This window comes from Saccopteryx leptura, chromosome 3, assembly GCF_036850995.1.
Source record: "Saccopteryx leptura isolate mSacLep1 chromosome 3, mSacLep1_pri_phased_curated, whole genome shotgun sequence".
NCBI lineage: Eukaryota > Metazoa > Chordata > Mammalia > Chiroptera > Emballonuridae > Saccopteryx > Saccopteryx leptura.
The window spans coordinates 165,773,081-165,792,196 of NC_089505.1; the positions used below are offsets into that span (position 1 = coordinate 165,773,081).

At 45.3% G+C, this 19,116-nt stretch overlaps 1 protein-coding gene across 3 annotated transcripts in view; it reads left to right on the forward strand.

The window, feature by feature from the left end:
• The window catches only part of ABCA4 (ATP binding cassette subfamily A member 4), a 147,422-nt gene extending 132,999 nt beyond the window's left edge, over positions 1-14,423 (forward strand). For all 3 annotated transcript variants that reach the window (XM_066376742.1, XM_066376744.1, XM_066376743.1), the window contains 9 exons: positions 223-285; positions 1,168-1,274; positions 3,406-3,547; positions 6,503-6,637; positions 7,399-7,502; positions 7,585-7,677; positions 9,769-10,018; positions 12,258-12,344; positions 14,017-14,423. In XM_066376742.1, coding sequence (XP_066232839.1) covers positions 223-285; positions 1,168-1,274; positions 3,406-3,547; positions 6,503-6,637; positions 7,399-7,502; positions 7,585-7,677; positions 9,769-10,018; positions 12,258-12,344; positions 14,017-14,022 — 987 coding nt within the window. In that variant the 3' untranslated portion in view covers positions 14,023-14,423. The remainder of the gene's footprint in view (positions 1-222; positions 286-1,167; positions 1,275-3,405; positions 3,548-6,502; positions 6,638-7,398; positions 7,503-7,584; positions 7,678-9,768; positions 10,019-12,257; positions 12,345-14,016) is intronic.
• The last annotated feature ends 4,693 nt before the right edge of the window (positions 14,424-19,116 follow it).

The window sequence follows — 19,116 nt, forward strand, 5'->3', positions numbered from 1 at the left end:
CCTCAGCCAGAGCCACTACAGCTGAGCCTCACTAATTTTGTCTGGTCCATTTCTGCACCGGGTCAGTTGCAAGATTCCAAGGGCTCGCAGCACCTTTCGGTGTGCCCACCTTAATCTGTCATCTCTTTGCGTCGGTAGTTTTCGCCAAAGCCACTCTTTGCTCTCTCTTGCCTTCCCTGCTGTAATCTCTCCGCCCTCAGCCCAGTTTCTCCGGCCTTACAGATTTACTCGGGTGCCTCCAGCCCAGTGGTGAACAGGCTGTGCGTGGGAGTCCGTCCTGGAGAGGTGGGTACCCTGCTGGTCAACAGGAAAGGGCTTCAGAAAATCAGTTCCCGTGCAGGCCTGTCCTGCCCTGCCCTGTCCTAAAGCCATACTATCAAATAAACCCCAGGTGTTTTATACTTATACCACAAACCAGTTCAGACTAAATGCATTTCTAATGCTCAATAGCCCCTGTAGGGAAGGAAACATCCTCTTTCCTACTACCCTCCAAGGTTCTCAGGCTTCATAAATTGTTCTGACAAAAGACAGATTGACAAGAGAAAAAACAATCAGAAGTTTGTTAGCATGTGTGTCACATGTACATGAGGAAACAAATGACTCAAGTGGCTGGTCAGAACTTGGGCTTATACAGCATCTTAGCAAAAGAACAATACAGTTTTAGAGAAGTGACAAGACAAAAGAATAGGACTTAGAGTTTCTAGAATAGCCGACTGTAAGAAGGCACATCTATGGGAAACCAATGGTAAGTAATAGCTAGTTAGTAAAATTTGTTATGTAGATTCCTCTGATGACATCTCCAGGCTGACAGGGGTCTGGCATTGTCCTCAGTGATTAACTTCTGTCCTTCCTGGTAGAGAGGGGAGGGGAGACACCTTGTAAACTTACATCCTACTTTTGGGCAGATAAGAAGAGAGCAGAGTGCTTTTCTTGTATCTGCTTCTTCTCAATCGTGTTCAACTCAAAATATCATCCTTATGCAAATATGGCACCTTTGGGGTAGCATATTCTATTAGCCTGTACCACATGGAGCTCGTAGCTTCCTAAAGGAAGCAGGTCTAAAATCCCCCACACACACACACACACTCACACATTTTGCTCTAGGGCCTGATACTCCAGACCCCGTTGGGCTCTAGGGCAAAACCAATTCTGTGTGTTCCTCCTCAGTGCTTTGGCCTCCTGGGAGTGAATGGGGCTGGCAAAACAACCACTTTCAAGATGCTCACTGGGGACACCCCAGTGACATCAGGTGATGCTACTGTAGCAGGCAAGAGGTGAGTGTCCTGTCTGTCCTGTCTCAGGGTTAAGAGATTCCTATGTTAGCATGGATTCTCAGGAAGTTCTGGGATGTACCAAGTCAGTGGTTTTTACTCCTGGTGCCACAGACTCCTCTGAGCATTTGATGAACATTTGTACTTTCTATTAAAAATACACCATTGTTCCTCATTACCTCCCTGCACATATTTTTGCAAAGAATTTTGGGGAACTTACTAAGCCCTGATGCACAGGACCCCAGTTATGGGTTGGGCCCAGGGTCCTTGCGGGCTTTAATCTATGTTGGCTATTTCTGTGCTGATGCTTGATTTTGCCAAGCAAAGGAACCTTTATAAAGGAAAAACTGGCATGTGTCCTTGGATTCTGGAGGGTGCCTTCTGCTCTTTGTAATAAGGTTTCAGTAAATTGGTGTATGGGTTCAGAACAAGAACAGGAGCTCATGCTATTTGCTTCTCTCTAGCTGCTCCTTGAACAGCAGAGCTCACACACATCATCCCAGGAACTCTGTACCCTGGTTTGTAAGTGGAGTTAGGCACTGCTCATGTCTTCCCAGTGTTTGCCTGACTGGGGCCTCATCACCTAAGAGCCGTCCTCAACATGGTTCAATCCCCACTGGGCAGAGGGTGTCCTGAGCATGCTTCCCTGGCTCAGATATGATGAATTTGATTCCTGGGCCTTGCCTGGTCATCCCTATTGGGTCCAGAGCAAAGGGACTAGCAGAGGTGGAATGAAATCATTGCTAGTTAGGTCCATCTCATCTGCAGATCCAGCTTAGCTTACAGTCAAACAAATGACTTCAATGGTAACAAAAGGAGTCTTAGGGGGCAGGGGGCAGAGGACAAGGCGATGTAATGAAATTTGCCATAAGACACCAAGTCATAGTCCAAGTGAGAGACAGTCTGATGCATGGAGGTTAAAATCAACATGGGACCTAGAAATAAACATTAGGTTTAAGACACAAAATTGGGGTTTTCTGGTTCAGAAGCTCCTGTGAATTTCACTGCTTGCCTCCCTGGGTGGTATTTACTGGCCCAGCCATAACCAAAGTCATTCTTGTCATAGTAGGGAACAGTCATAGTGGATGACCTCTCTCTGTCCCACCCTATTGCATCTACCCTTTAATCATAAACTCTAAGCTATAAGGGAAAGGGAAAGAGATTAGACCAGTCTGTGGACTGTTTATTTTTTCATCAAGGCAATGTGCTTTCTAGTGGGGGAGAACATATTAGTCAAAAGGATTAATAGAGCTCAATTCACTTCCTCTCTTCTCTCTGCTAACCTATTGCTCTGGGGGGTGATCTGTTTGGCTCCTCTCTCATTGACTATATCTTTGCCAATAAATACAGATGAAGAAGTTTACTTTCATTGGGAAGCATGCATCTTCTCTAGCTACTCCCCAAATGTCTGAAAGGGATAAAAAATCGTCGTTCAGTTTTCTAAACCTAATTTTACCTTTCTTTTAAAACTTATATCTGAGGTGATTCAATCTAAAACCAAAGCTAGGCCCTGGTCAGTTTGCTCAGTGGTAGAGCATCAGCCCAGTATGTGGATGTCCTAGGTTCAATTCCTGGTGAAGGCACACAGGAGAAACACCCATCTGCTTTTCCACCACTCTCCTGCCCCTTTTCTCTCTCTTTCTCTCTCTCTTTTTTCCCCTCCCATAGCCATGCCTCGATTGGTTTGAGCGCATCAACCTCAGGTGCTGAGGATGGCTCCATGGAGCTTCTGCCTTAGGCTCTAAAAATAGCTCAGTTGTGAGCATGGCCCCAGATGGGGGTTGCTGGGTGGAGCATGCAGGAGTCTGTCTCTCTATCTCCCTTCCTCTTACTTGGAATAAAAGGGAAAAAAAACTTTTTTTAAAAACCAAAGCTAATTTGGGTGACAGGTAATCAATTTATCTTAGACAGAGAAACTTTGAAGGATCTGACTGGTTCAAAGCTCAGAGCTCCTGAACTTCATCAGTTTCCAAGCAAAGGGCTTTAATTCCTAAATGTCACATACATTTCTAAAATAAAGTGGGAAAAGAGAAGAGGAAGCTTCCTCATCCTGTTGGCAGAAACTCCTCCAGCCCCTGCTCTCTGGTCACCCGTCTTCTGAAAATTACTTGCTAATTGCTTTTTCTTATTGCAGTATTTTAACCAATATTTCTGCAGTCCATCAAAGTATGGGCTACTGTCCTCAGTTTGATGCAATTGATGACCTGCTCACAGGGCGAGAACATCTTTACCTTTATGCCCGGCTTCGAGGTGTACCAGCAGAGGAAATTGAGAGGGTAAAAAATGGTTTGTTGTGGCAAATTAAAAAAATGTGGTAAACCACAAGACTACTTCACAAGAGTGCAGTTGTTTAGACATGGGAAAACTGTAGCTTGCTATCTGATTATTTATTCAACAAATGCTTACCGAGTGTCTGCTATGTGCCAACTACTGTTATGGAAGAGGAGGTATAGCAATGAGCAAAACAGACAAACATACCCCTGCCTTCATATCTCACAGAACAATGTATGTCTTTGGCTTTTCACCCAGAATCCCACTTCTTGGAATTTACCCTGAAGGTATACTTCTCACGGTACAAAATGCACACATCCATTGCATTTCAGTTGCAAAATATTGGAAATTACCTACATGTTCAGGAATAAGATGTTGCTTGAGTAACTTACAGTGCACACATACAATAAAGGTTTATGCGGCTATAAAAAAGAGAGAGAGAGAGAGAGAGAGAACAAGGAAAACCTTTGCACTAATATGGAGTTATTTCCAAGAGATATTTTCAAGTTAAAAAAAAGCAAAGTGCAAAATAGCACATGTATAATGCTCTTTATGTAAGAAACTATGACAAATAAGAAAACATACAAGCCTGACCTGTGGTGGTGCAGTGGATAAAGCGTCGACCTGGAAATGCTGAGGTCGCCGGTTCGAAACCCTGGGCTTGCCTGGTCAAGGCACATATGGGAGTTGATGCTTCCAGCTCCTCCCCCCTTCTCTCTCTCTGTCTCTCTCCTCTCTCTCTCTCTCCTCTCTAAAATGAATAAATAAAATAAAAATTTTTTAAAAAAGAAAAGAAAACATACATATGCCTGCTTATCTTTACAGATAGAAAGGAGAAACCAGAAAATAATAAATTTCATCATTGGCAAGAGGGAAATGGTGGGAATTGGGAATGACAGTTCTCTGAGTATATCATTTTGTATAGTTTTGATTTTTGGATGCATGTTAATATTCTACATATTAAAAAAAATAAAACTAAATAAGATAGAAAGGGGGTAAAAATGAGAACAAAAAGAAAATCCTAACACTGAAAGCGAACTAAAACTATTGTAAATCCAATTTTATTTCAAATAAGTATTTGCAGAAATGGAGGGAAAGAACTAATATGAATAACTGATGACACAGTGCTTGACTATGTATCCTCAGTCTTAAGTAAGTGAAATGGAGAGAAAACACAACAAATTCTGAATTGTTCTAGTCTATTTATTTTTTATAGTGGTATGGGCAAAGCAGTTCTGAGACAACTTAGATGTGTAACAAGATTAAGTAAATAAATAAATGTGTTAATGTTGGGAATCAGGGTTCTCACTGTGAAAGAAGGGACATGCAAGTATGGAAAAAGGGAAAACAAGAAATTACCCTGTGGAATGGATTGGAATCAGAGATATCACTGTTAACTTCATGAAATATTCATATGCATGAGTTTGCACATGCATGTGCAATGTGTTCCTGTATATCGCACATATGCATGTATATGTATTTGCATATATGTGTGCATGTTTGTGTATGTGTATAACTGAAAGGGCTAAGAAGGAAAAGGACCCTAATAGCAAGGAGACAGGGGCTGAAATCTTCAGAAGAATCAAAGTCATAAAAGACAAAGAAAGCAAAGAAAGGTTATGGAAATGTTTCTGATCATAGGAGGCGAGTGGGCACGTGACTGAATAATGGACACTAGACTTCATCCTACACTGGGGAGAAAATAATGCAACGAAGGGCATTATTGGGCCAGTTGACAAAACTGAACTGTGAATGGTAGATTGGATAAAAGTACAGTAACTATAAATTTACTGACATGCATACCTGTATTGTGGTCCTGTCTGAGAATAACCTTGTTGTTGGAAAGTAGTCACCAAAGTGTTTAGGAGTGACAGGCCATGATGTAGCTTTGGGTCTGAAAAAGGTGTGTGTGTGTGTGTGTGTGTGTGCGTGTGTGTGTGTAAGAGAGGAAGAGAGAAAAAGAGTAAAAGGTTTGTGAGTGTTCTTTTGACTCTTCTTATTTTTACACATTTCTGTAAGTTGGAAATGATTCCAAATAAGTTAAAAATAGAGCCTACATTCCAATGAGAGGGACAGACAATATAGATAAGTAAAATATACAGTATATTTGTGAGTGAAGAGTCCTTAAGGGAAAAATAAAGCAGGGAACAATGGTTGGGGTGGGATTTGCACTTGTAGGTGAGGTGGCCAAACAAACACCTCCCAGGGAAGTGAGTTCTGAGTAGGGACATAAAGGAACTGAAAGAGGGACCAGGTGGCTATCTGGGGGAAGAACATTCCAGGCAGAGAGAGGCACCACTGCGCAAGGCAGGAACATGGTGGGTTTCTCACCAGTGACTTCCCTAGTTTTATTTCTGTGCACGTGTGTGTGCAGGCACACACACATCTGCACACCTGCTATTCTCCAGCATTGTTCCCTGTTGAGTTCCCTCAAAGCACTGTTATAGACTGCATTCTGTTTGTTTCAATTGTCTGTCACACCAAACAAGCAAACAAAACAAGGCTATGTTTACCATCATCCTCCAGTGCCTAGGACAGAGCCTGGCTCATAGTGGGTGCTCAATAAGTACATATTTGATGCACAAGACCTCCAGTGTGACCTGTTGAGGGTGGAATCAATGATACCCACCACTTCTCAAAGAGACCCTACGACTCTTCGTCTTCCCATCCTAGCCATAGTCTGGGACACTGGGTAAGAAGCTCTGTGCTGCTCTTTATAAGGCTGAAGCCCATTTCCAGGGGGCTGCACCCATCAGGTGCTAGCTGACCAAGCTGGGATCTAAGGCACAGAGTAGAAAGACGATGTCTGGTCCTGGAGCATGTTCCAGCAGGTGGCACTGTTTCAGCTGAGTTTCTGTCATCCTAAATATGTGAGGTCTGGGAGATGAGGCTTTGAGTTGGTGGAGGTCTGGTGTGTTTGCTCGTTTTCTTTCCCAGTGGGATTTCTTTCTCTCCCCTAGGTGGCAAACTGGAGTATTCAGAGCCTGGGCCTGTCTCTCTACGCAGACTGCCTGGCTGGCACCTACAGTGGGGGCAATAAGCGGAAACTCTCCACAGCCATTGCCCTGATCGGCTGCCCACCACTGGTGCTGCTGGTAAGGGGCACTGTGACCTGTGGGGACAGGTGGACCCAAGGGTTGGAACCAAGTGATGCATCTCTGGTTGGGTCAGAGATTTAGAAAATGCAGGGTCTGCACTTTCTCCTGTCATGCTCATTTTGAGCAGGTCAGCCCAGTGCTTGGTTCATAGCTCTTGGGGAAACTGGAGTAACAACACATCCTCACTCTGAGTCCCTGGGAAGTTTCTTGTGGGGCCACAGGATCACAACAGGGAAGCTCAGCCCCTCTGTGGAATGTCAGGGTCTGCTCAGAAATTACTACTGCCAGACAAGGTCTGTTTAGGATTTGGAGTGAACAGGAGCCTTAGCCTCGATCAAAGGCGCATGTGAGCCTCACTTGGAGCCCAAGGCCCCTTGTGCTCATAAGGTCCAGGGTTTATGAGGCCATGGGTCACAGGACTGATAGGGAACCAGAAAAGTCACCTAAACTATCTCCTTGCCTCCTTGCAAACATATTTTAAGTTTGGGGATTTTTTTGTTTGCTTGTTTGTTTTTAAGGTAATTGTACCTTTGCCTTAGTCAACTTTAAGCCATTTCTGGGGTGAAATGGGTCCAGAGGTGAGCGTGATCTGTCTTTACCCCCCGATTCACTGCCTGCCTTGCATAGTCTATGGCTAGTACTCAGTGTCACCCCACTAGGAAGTGACTGTGTGCACTGTCTGCCAAAGATAATGCTCAAGGGAAGCCAACCACGGATGGTGCAATAAGCCAGGCCCCTGCCCTCTCTGCCTTCCACAGGATGAGCCCACCACAGGCATGGACCCCCAGGCACGCCGCATGCTGTGGAACACTATCGTGAGCATCATCAGAGAAGGGAGGGCTGTGGTCCTCACATCCCACAGGCAAGAGATTCCCAGGGGCTGGGAGGGAGCATGCAGGCAGATGGGAGCCCCCCCTGCTCACCTCCTCTCTCCTACCCCACAGCATGGAAGAATGTGAGGCCCTCTGTACCCGGCTGGCCATCATGGTAAAGGGCACATTTCAGTGTCTGGGCACCATTCAGCACCTCAAATACAAGTAAGGAGATTGTGGGATAGAGGGTGCCTTTGCTATCTTACTGGGTGGGGGTCAACCAGGCCCTGTGCTCTCTACTGACACTTGAGAGGGTCCAGCTGTCCCTCTCACACCATGCACAGAGGCAGGTAGTGGCTGGGCCTCATTCTGCAGCAGCAAATGGAAAAAGTCATTGTGTTGAAAGAAACTCTCTATACTGGGCCAAGTGCCTGCCCAGGTCTCCAGATGGAGCATTCTGATTGGGGCATATGCAGAGCCTGGCTGGGGTGAGGGAGGGTCACTATCACTGCCTCATTAACCTACCACTTATCCCAACAAGTCCCAGACCAATGACCTATTTAATAAGAGCCCACAGCCAACAAAGGAATGATTAAGAGACCAAACAGCCTGAGAATTAGTTTCTTTCTGGCGTGTTGTATGCTTTTGAGTTTCAGAAATAACCGTGTATTATGCAACAAACCAGAAATGCCAGCAATCTTCAGTATATTGTAAATTTTAAACTTCTATAAATAGTGTGGTATTAATCATGGTTTCTCTGCCAAAGCTGGCAGTCAGTTAAAATAAAATTATAAAAATAGTGCCTTGCAACCTTGCATTCTGATGTGCATTATAAATCAGGAAGGGTGGATTTGTAGTATTATTTATTTGTTTAACAAATGCTTTCTAAGAGCCTGAAACATAAAAATCAACATGCTAGTTGGTGAGAGGAACAGCACATGACCCACCTTATCCATGCTGAGATATGCCCATGGGAGTACGCGGCACTGGACACATCATCCTTACATGCGTCAGGGCAGATCAGTGATTGAGAGAAAGGTCTAATAGATTAGCTGCATTTGGATGTTTGACCCATGATTTCTCGAGCAACTACAGCTTGGACCCTGCACAGCTATCTAGGGGGACTTCTGTGTGTGAAGTCACCAGACCTGTGTCAGCAACTTCCTGTGTCTGCTGCTGCAGACATGGCTGTCCCTCCTTGACCTCTTACCCTTCAGTGTCCCCATGGTAGAGCAGGGGAGAAGGAACCGTTCCCTGGGTGGATGGACAGTTTTCCAGAGCTGAAAGGTAAAGGCATTTTATTGTAGGTGGGGAGTAACCCTTGATCATGGAGGGAACACTGAAGTAAGTTATAACTGGCACGGTTATACTGAGACGTAAGCGTTTGGGGCAGCCAGTGGGCCATGCACACAATCTGTAGTGGACTGTTTTTTATGCTCATATGGTTGACCAGCTCACCTGGTGAAGGGAGGCAGGTAGCACCTGGTCCTGGCAGCTCCATTTGTTTTGGAAGCTTCCACAGGGAATTGCTGCCTTTCCAAGCCTTTGTTCCCACATGGCCAGTCTCTTAAAGGAACAGGTGGCCTTTCCACCACTTAGTGAATGCTGGTCCCACCTGCCTTCATGGGCAGGTCCCTCCCAGGGGGGCTAAAGCCACCTTTGATCTCAGCAAGTATGTGAGAGGAAAAGGTGCAGGGAACACCCATGCCTCTAGGAATTGGACACAGGAAGCTGTGACATAGGTCTGGTGACCCACTTCACCACACACAGATATTTAGACTTCTAAAAACTAGTATCAAACTATTTCTCCAGGAACTATCATAGGTATTTTCCTCCTCATTTTCTTCTTTTTTCTTTTTTTCCCCCACTTCTTTCCAGTGAGAGGAGGGGACATAGAGAGACAGACTCCCACATGAACCCCAACCGGGATCCACCCAGCAACCCTGTCTGGGGCTGATGCTCTGCCCATCTGAGGCCATGCTTGCAACTGAGCTACTTTTAGCACCTGAGGTGGAGGCTACACAGAGCCATCCTCAGTGCCCAGGCCGATGCACTTGAACCAATCAAGCCATGGCTGTGGGAGGGGAAGAGAGAAAGAGAGAGAGAGATAGGAGGGGGTGGGGGAGGAGTGGAGAAGCAGATGGTTACTTCCCCTGTGTGCCCTGACCAGGAATCGAACCCCAAACATTCACACACGGGGCTGATGCTCTACCATGAGCCAACCAGCCAGGGCCTCCTCTTCATTTTAAACATGCACAAAAACACTAGACCCAACTCCTAACAGGCCTGTAACACGCCACCATGGGCATCCCCTAGGTTTGGAGATGGCTACATTGTCACAATGAAGATCAAATCTCCAAAGGACAACTTGCTTCCCGACCTGAACCCTGTGGAGCAGTTCTTCCAGGGAAACTTCCCAGGCAGCGTGCAGAGGGAGCGGCACTACAACATGCTCCAGTTCCAGGTCTCCTCCTCCTCGCTGGCCAGGATCTTCCGGCTGCTCATCTCCCACAAGGACAGCCTGCTCATTGAGGAGTACTCAGTCACACAGACCACGCTGGACCAGGCAAGTCCCCTGGGGGTGGGTAGAGAAGGCCAGGTGCAGAGCAGGGCTGTGCAAAGATTGGGCTGGACTGCCCAACCTGAGCTGGACTCCACACCACAGGAAGGCAGGCTACGCCTGAGTTTAAACATCCTGGTCCATCTTGTACATTAGGGTAAAACACGGTCTATTAGAAAGTATTGTCTAGGCTGTGGCTGATTGGCTCAATGGATAGAGAGTCAACCAGCTATATGGATGTTCCAGGTTCAATTCCTAGTCAGGGCATACAAGAGAAGCAACCATCTGCTTCTCTCCTCCTCATTTTCCCCTTTCTCCCCCTCACTTGCCTCTTTCTCCCCCTCTTCCCACCTTTTCCCTTCCCATAGCTAGTGGCTCGTTTGGTTTGAGGGTGAGCCCCAGGTGCTAAGGATAGCTTGGTTGATCTGAGCATTAGCCCCGGCACTGAGGATAGCTCGGTTGACCCGAATGTTGGCCTCAGGCACTAAACATAGCTCAGTTGATTCAAGCATTGGCCCCAGATGGAGTTGCCTGGTGTATCTTGGCTGGGGGTCATGTAGGAGTCTATCTCCCCTCCTCTCATTTAAAAAATAAAAATGAAGGAAAAAAAAGAAAGTGCTGTCTAATACTACCTTAATTATCAGCAAATTTCACTGACTTTACATCATTCTTCTCCAGTACACTGACTTTATTTCATCCTTTCTTATTTGCAGTGGTGACTTTTCTTTCCTTTTTAAAATCAATTTTATTTATGCTTAATTTACATACAATAAAATGTACCGATTTAAGGTGAGATTTGATAAACATGTATGCCATGTGTCAGGTTTTTCACATGTAATCACTTTTTATTGTAAAATATACATAACATAATTACCTGGTTTAAATGTACAATTCAATGGCTTAAGTACATTTGCATTTTTGTACAACCATCACCACCATCCATTTCCAGAAATTGTTCATCTTCCTATATTAAAACTCTGCATCCATTAACAACGGTCTCTCTCCTCCAGCCACTTGTACCCGCTGTTCTACTTAATGTTGACTACTCCACATACCCCTATAAATGGATTATACAGTATTTTGTCCCTCTCTCTCTAGCTTCCTTCTTCCCTTCCTTCCTTCCTTCCTTCCTTCCTTCCTTCCTTCCTTCCTTCCTTCCTTCCTTCCTTCCTTCCTTCCTTTTGACAGAGACAAAGTCAAAGAGAGGGACAGATAGGGACAGACAGACAGACAGGAAGGGAGAGAGATGAGAAGCATCAATTCTTTGTTGTGGCACCTTAGCTATTCACTGATTGCTTTCTCATATGTGCTTTGACCAGGGGGCTACAGCAGAGTGAATGACCCCTTGCTCAAGACAGTGAACTTGGGCTTCAAGCCAGCCACCTCTGGCTCAAGCTAGTGACCATGGGGTCATATCTATGATCCCATGCTCAAGTCAGCGACCCCATGCTCAAGCTGGTGAGCCCATACTCAAGCCTGTGACCTCAGGGTTTTGAATCTGGGTCCTCTGCATCCCAGTCCAATGCTCTGTCCACTGTACCACTACCTGGTCAGGCTCTGTAGCTTATTTCACTTGGTATAATGACCTCAAGGTTCATCATGTTGCAGCACATGTTAGAATATGCTTCTTTGAAAGGCTAAGTAATATTCCATTGTATGTGTATAGCATGTTTTATTTATCCATTCATCTATTTGGGCATTTGAGTTGTTCCTGAGGTTTTTTGTTGTTGTTGTGTGTCTTTTAAATAGATACTCTTAAAGACTGTTCAGTAAAGCAGTGGAGGTAGGCAAGTTTCCATTCATCGTTTGAGGAGCTGGCTCACCAGCACCTTCTTCTCGGCTGTCAGCAGATGGAGGCAGAAGCAGGTGTAATGGCTGCACTGCACACTGAGTAAAGAACAGAGGAGAGATGAGATAGGACTCTGTTTTGCTTTTTGTTTCTTCTTCAGAGGAGTAGAAAGGTGCTGCTACCTGAGCTCTGCCTTGCCTTGTGTACTCCATGTCCTTTGAATCCTTCCATAGGAACTCCTTCGGCTTAGCTCAGAGTTCTAAGAAACAAGCCCTGTCCAGGCACTGGTGGCCGGGCTTCCTCAGACGGGCCAGCCTCCCTTCCTGCAAGACACAGCTACACCAGCAGCGCTGTGAATTAACTGTGGGAAGGAGAAAGAAAGTGGGTGGCTGGCTGGCTGGAGGGCACCATTTTTCAGGAAACATACATTTATTCTAGCTGTATTCTTGCCTTCAGGTTTTTGTGAACTTTGCTAAACAGCAGACTGAAACGCATGACCTCCCTTTGCACCCTCGAGCTGCTGGAGCCAGCGGACAAGCCAAGGTACCTGGCCACCCTTTCTCAGTGCCCTGCTGTTGCACTGGCGGGGCTCCAGGGCGCAGGTCCGCCTCCTGCGGAGAGCCCCGCCCACCATACCCACTCCTTGTCCCTGCCTATCTCTCCCTCCAGTCTGTGCAAAAAGTCTTTTTAATCAGTTGGTCGTAGCTTGTGTTCCTTTTTTTAATCAGGAAACCATTTGGATGATGTGGGAGAGCCTTTTTAGTAAGAATTTACCCACGTTTTTACTTACAGCAAAAAGAATTTAGATTTTGGAAATAAGAAGCAGGAAAAACAGGAAAGAATGTTAAAACGTCTTGATTGTTGGGGTACTTAGCATCTATGTCTGGTCATGTGTTAGAGTTCCAAAGGAAAGGAATTAAGTGCCACTTCACTTGCACAGTGGACACGTTTGGTTAGAGCAAAGATTACTGTCTGCTTTAGGAAGAGGGCTCTTTGTTCTTTAAAAATTATCAAGACGATAAAGGAAGAAGCAATAAAGGGATGTGTCCTGGCCTGTGATAACTCATAGAATAGGTGCTTCCAGGTTCCTGCCCTGGCGTGGCGCCCAGCCCCATGTAAGGAGCACTCCTACCCCATCCTGGCTCCCCAGAGAGAGAGACAGAGAGAGCACGAAAGAGTGTGTGTGTGCTAGAGAAAGGACTGGAGGAGGCACCAGGATCCGGGTGCCTTGGTTTAAACCTGAGGTAAAAAAGGGACAAATTAACTTAGCCTTTCTCTCTAGGCTTACCTAGAGAGTAAATCAAATAAAATCAAAGCATTTTTTCAATCAGCAAAGCTGTGCAAAACCTTATTTCCCATAAAATTCTCATTCCTCCCATCAGTTTCTTAACTGCAGGAAAAACCAAATACCTACTGCTAATGATTGAAACACTGCTTTCGAAAGGTCATGCTTATGATGAATTTTTTCCCTTCCTTTGGATTAGTAGAGACCTAATGCTACTTGGCAAGGTTGACTTTACTCGCATTCCCCAATCTCCCCAGAGGTCCCAGAAAGGTTTAAGTAAAGGTTCCGTTCAGGGAAAGTTAATTTTGTTAAGATTTTCTGGCCACTCTTTTCTCATAGATAGGTCTTGAACTTGCTGTTTACATCTGTGAAAATCCTTTGAAAGCCATTTGCCATTATGAATCCCTTTTATAACTCAGAATACATTACTGAGTAGCAAAGGGGTTGCCTAGAACTACCGGTGTTTTCCTTACTCTCACCTGTCATATGTTTTCTTAAAGGGCTAATACCAAGCCATCTCTGGGCCTGGCAAAAGGGCTGATGGTCTGTGGTCTATAGTAGTTAATTTCAAACCTGCTTTCTTGGCTCTTAGACAGGAAAAGCCTGATAGCTTTCCTGGACTAAGAAGCAAGCCTAAAGATACCATGACAACCTTTGGAAACCACCCAGAGGGTGTAGCTTTCCTCTAAGGAGTAAGGATGTGTGCCCAGAGAAGGTATGAGCCTTTATGATCTCTGCACTGTAGAGCCCTCTTAGACATGGAAGCAAGCATAGCCCACAAACTTGGGGATCTGACAGAATCACAGTGCCCTTGGCTGAGCTTCCTCCAATGATTAATTGATGGCTATTTAACTTTTAAAATCTAAAAGTGGTCATACCAGCTCTTCAGAAAACCAAGATGAAAAAAGTCTATCCAATCTCTTTCCGCAGGTCTGATCTCCTTCTACACTGTTTGTTCACGGCAGCCGGGAAGGAACTCTGGGCAGCTGAAAGTGCTGGAGCCAGTGCCCCACGGTCATCCAGCCCAACCAGCCAGCACCCGTGAGGCACAGCAGAGACATACCCATGGGGGGCACACCAAGAACTCTAAAGGGGGCTTTTTCAGAAGGAAGCCATACTGACTGGTTCACCTGGGACACCTGAGGGTGAAACTGACCAGCCAAGCAAGTGCAAAGCCCTCTCCATCCAGACCACAGAAGTGGAAGCCCTAGTTCCTCCTCTTAGTAGCTTCCATCTCACTGTCACTCGCACTTCAGGTGGATCCGATTTTCTCTGTGTGTATGTGTGTCAGTTTTATTTTTAAGGAGAAAATAAAATGCAAACCTATTTGTCACACAGTATGCGAACTCATTGATCTCCCTGGTGTGCATCGTCTGAGACAGTGTTAGACATCATTTGCGCCTGTGCAGCTTCCTGTCATTGCGTGAGCCTCCGTGAGAGATATTGCTACAAAAGTGCTAGTCATGGCAAGATTCTGCCACGCTGGGGTGGGAGAGAACGGGCTAGTCTGGATGTTTCATGTCACATCTGCTTTATAGGATTTGAAGAAGACACCCAGCTGGCAATGCATGTGAACATTATCCATTGTTTTTTTGTTTTTTGTTTTTGTTTTTTTACTGAGACAGAGAGAGAGTCAGAGAGAGGGATAGATAGGGACAGACAGACAGGAATGGAGAGAGATGAGAAGCATCAATCATCAGTTTTTTGTTGCAACACCTTAGTTCATTGATTGCTTTCTCATATGTGCCATGACCGTGGGTCTTCAGCAGACAGAGTGACCCCTTACTCAAGCCAGTGACCTTGGGTCCAAGCTGGTGAGCTTTGCTCAAACCAGATGAGCCCGTGCTCAAGCTGGCAACCTCAGGGTCTCGAACCTGGGTCCTCCGCATCCCAGTCCAACGGTCTATCCACTGCGCCACTGCCTGGTCAGGCAACTCAGTTATCCATTGTTAACTGAGTATTATTTAAATCTATGTTTCATGTCTGTGTGCTCAGCTTGAATGTCTAGCTCATACGTATAATTCATACAGGAGAAGAAGAGGCAAGGACCAGTGAGAGTGGACCTGTGACTGGATATAAGATTCAACATGGCTTTGTAACTGTTTAAAGGTGTTGAGACCTCCTTCATACAGTGATGTGCCAGTTCCACAGTGCTGACAATATGAAGCAGTGGTAACAGGGTATCTAATTGTTCACATAAAAGCTCACTGAGAATCAGAAAATAATAGTTTTGAACCACACCATTTCAAATGACTTGTGGACAAGAAGGCCAAGTGGACTTCCTTGCCAAGGCAGCCTCTTCTACACGCCCACAGATGGACTTCCTAGCTCTAACACTTTGTGGAGCAACGCCTCCCAAAGCACACTATAGCATAGCTGTCCTCCAGATTTGGCCGGGGGGTAGGAGAGGGAACAGGAAGAGAAAGATGCGGAGACCCAGTGACTGTTACTGAGAAGGGGACATAGAAGAATGTGAACACAAGATGTTGACATTTTTCCTGAGGAAGGAGAGTGCTGGTTTCTCCAGAGGCAGACAGGGGGCAGGAGCTACTTTAAATCCTGCCCAATGCTGACTGGCCACTTCGCAAATAACTAGAGTTTGCAAAACGGGTAGCCTCAGAGTTAATCTGGCTTTGATTTTTTTATATATATATACCAATGATCAAAACCATAAAACCGGCCCTGGCTGGTTGGCTCAGTGGTAGAGCGTCGGCCTGGCGTGCGGAAGTCCCGGGTTCAATTCCCGGCCAGGACACCCAGGAGAAGCGCCCATCTGCTTCTCCACCCCTCCCCCTCTCCTTCCTTTCTATCTCTCTCCTTCCCTCCCGCAGCCGAGGCTCCATTGGAGCAGAAGATGGCCCCGGCGCTGGGGATGGCTTCTTGGCCTCTGCCCCAGGCGCTAGAGTGGCTCTGGTCGCGACAGAGTGACGCCCCGGATGAGCAGAGCGTCGCCCCTGGTGGGCGTGCCGGGTGGATCCCGGTCGGGCGCATGCGGGAGTCTGTCTGACTGCCTCCCTGTTTCCAGCTTCAGAAAAAAGACAAAAAAAACACACCCCATAAAACCACTTTAAGTAGGATTAGAATAGAGTTCAGGAAAGCCCAGAAGTGTGCTGCTGATACTCAGCATCATGCTATTGCATTCTGGCTGGTTTTGTAGTTTAAATTAGCAAATACAACATCACAGGGACAAAGACAAAGCAGGGAGTGGGGACCAGCTGTCATTCGTGGGTTGTGAGGGTTTTAGACAGGCATCGCAGACTGGAAAGAGTCAGTCAGGTATAGGTAATATCTCACCCTGCCTTTGGGAGAAAAGTTCAGTTTAGCTGTCTGTCTCCGCCGTACCTGAGCTTTCCTGCAGCAAGTTTTGTGTCTTTTTTTGTCACTTCTCCCAGGTCTTGACACACAGAAAACACTCAACAAATACTTGTCAAACTAAGCACTATAAAAACTCAGCAAAAATATACATAAAAGCATTAAGTCCAAGAAAGTGAGGCTTCAGGAAGGTTGAGACAGCAGCAAAGGGCAAGTGGAGCAACAGCAAATGCCATGCTTTAGAAAATATCGGTCACAAAGCACAGGCAGGGAAAAAAATCAAGGGAGAGGACGAGGCATGTCCACAGTTAGCTTGCATCTGAGGACTATTCAAGATGAAAGCTTGGTCCAAATCTCCTGAGAACATCATAGTCTATTGAAAGACCTCCCAGTCTGGTTAAATAAGAGAGATTCACAAAGAAGAGGAGGAGAAGATGGAGAGAATCCATTCAGAAAATAAGACCACTCAGGGGATATTCCAGGAACACGGCTTGCCACCAGGTTTTTGAAGCTTCTAGTTCTTCGGGTTGCTCAAGGTTTGGGAATAGCTGGAATGAAAAGAGAATCTCTTTTACTCTGAGTGAAAAGCTCCCAGAGCTTTGTTTGTGCCTACTGCTATGGCGTAGTACAGAGGGAGGAAGGAGGAAGTGGGCAGACAACAGGTCAGCACAGCCCTTGGCTTAGAAGAAAGGGTCTCCGTGACACCCTGGGTGCTTGCACAGGGGCCACCAATGAGAAGGAAGTTCTGCACCGGCAAGCCGAAAAATATGGCAGCATCCCCCTTGAGGGATAGCTGCTGCAGGCACCAGAAGGACTTGGCCCACCGGGCCCAGGTTTTTCGGGCTTGCTTTCCTCGGTGCGCTGATTCAGTGCCTCAGCAGGTCGCCTGAGATGAACAGTTTGTGTCTACTGATGTTACAGGGCAGAATTGCCAGCACGTTTTGTTTCAAGTGGTTATCAAGTTTGGGAAAGCTGAGAAACTAGAAGTTTCAGATTTACAGAACCACAGGCTTGTAGAGCTAGACAATATGTCAATTTTTAAAAACTAAGCCCATATAGATTTGTTTTGCAGTGTTTTAATGGAAAAGGAAAATGAGTCTCAGAAAATTAATCTATTGTACTTGGCTGGCTACCCAGCCTTCCTTGCGGGCCCCAGGCTGGTCCTCCTCTAATTACTTTACTCCCATGACCAAAGAGACATGCCCACCGGGACCAGAACTCCAGAATTCTCTACTTAAATTGTCAAGAGCCTGCTTTTTGGGCCCATGTGGGCCAAGGTGGTCTTTGTTCTTGCAGGCTCAGGTCTGCACATGGCACACGTGGCCCATTGGAAAACTATGAGATGGACAAAAAGAGGGGTGAGCCGTGAGATAACTGGCTCTGCACCTAGTAGAGGGCACAGAATTTTTATCTGGCCCATTACTAATAATGTTAACTTTGATTACCTGATTATAGAGATGTCAGACTTCTCCACTGTAAAATTCCTCTTTTTCCCTTTGTAATGAGTAAGTACTCTGTGGGGATATATTTTTGAGACTAGGTAAATTATGCCATTCCTCTTCAAACACTTAAAATAATCATTTGTTTATTTACATCTGCATGGATTCATGGCTTCCTATTTTATGCAATAGATTTAATTCTTCACATACTTATTTATTTTAATGCTTAATTTGTCCCTAATTCAACCCATGGAAATCCATTATGCTGGCTTCTGTGTTCTTTGAACAGACTTCACACCATTCTTTTATCACTTCCTTGCTTTCAGGCAGAAGAAGATATTGCAGGTTCATCATGTCATTTCCAAGCTGAAGTCAACCACTTTCCAAAGAGCCCTTGTTCCTTTTAAGGAATATGTTACTGAGAAGCCAGACCCTCTCAGTAGACAGTTAAGAGTTTATCTATGTATTTATATGTAGATAGTCATTTACCTATATTTATATACACATATATATGTATGTATTGAATCATGAGTTCACATTGATACCTCCAATTCTAATCTAACAACACAGGACTCACTTTAATTTTCTCCTATTCCCTATATTTATCTCCTTTCTCTGACAGGCTGGCTCTCACTATCTCTGATATATGTACATACATATTTAGCTATTTGATCTGTCCCCCTGGATGTAACTCATCTCCAATTTCTGCCACTAGTCTCACCCCTACATGGAGCCCACCTCACCTCACATAGCCTCTCATACCCCACCCAGGGTCACTGAGGCTCCCTGCGCAGCCCCACATGGACATCTACCCTGTTCTATCCCTCCTAACGTCCTTAAAAATAATTTGTTCTGGAAAGGAATGGAACAGAAAAGAAAAGGAAGAGTAACTGGAGACTACATTTGAAAAACCAAACTTGAAAACTTTAGGAAGATAATATAAGATACTGTCTTCCTCATGTTGGGATAAGAAGTTTTCTTAAACAATAATGTTGGTTGCTAACATTTACTAAGCACCAACTATGTGCCAGGCACTGTTTTGAGCAATTTACATGTTTAATTATGTAGTTCTTACAACTACCTAATAAGCAAGAATTGTGATTATCCCCACTTTAAAGATGAGTAAATGGAGATCCAGAGAAGTTAACTAAATTGAGCAGTAGGTGGCAGGGCTGAGATTTAAACCTACGTAGTCTACTCCATACACACGTGCATATAAACACAAACAAACAAACACATAACCATAGGGGAAAAGGTTGATTCATTTGAATATTTTTTT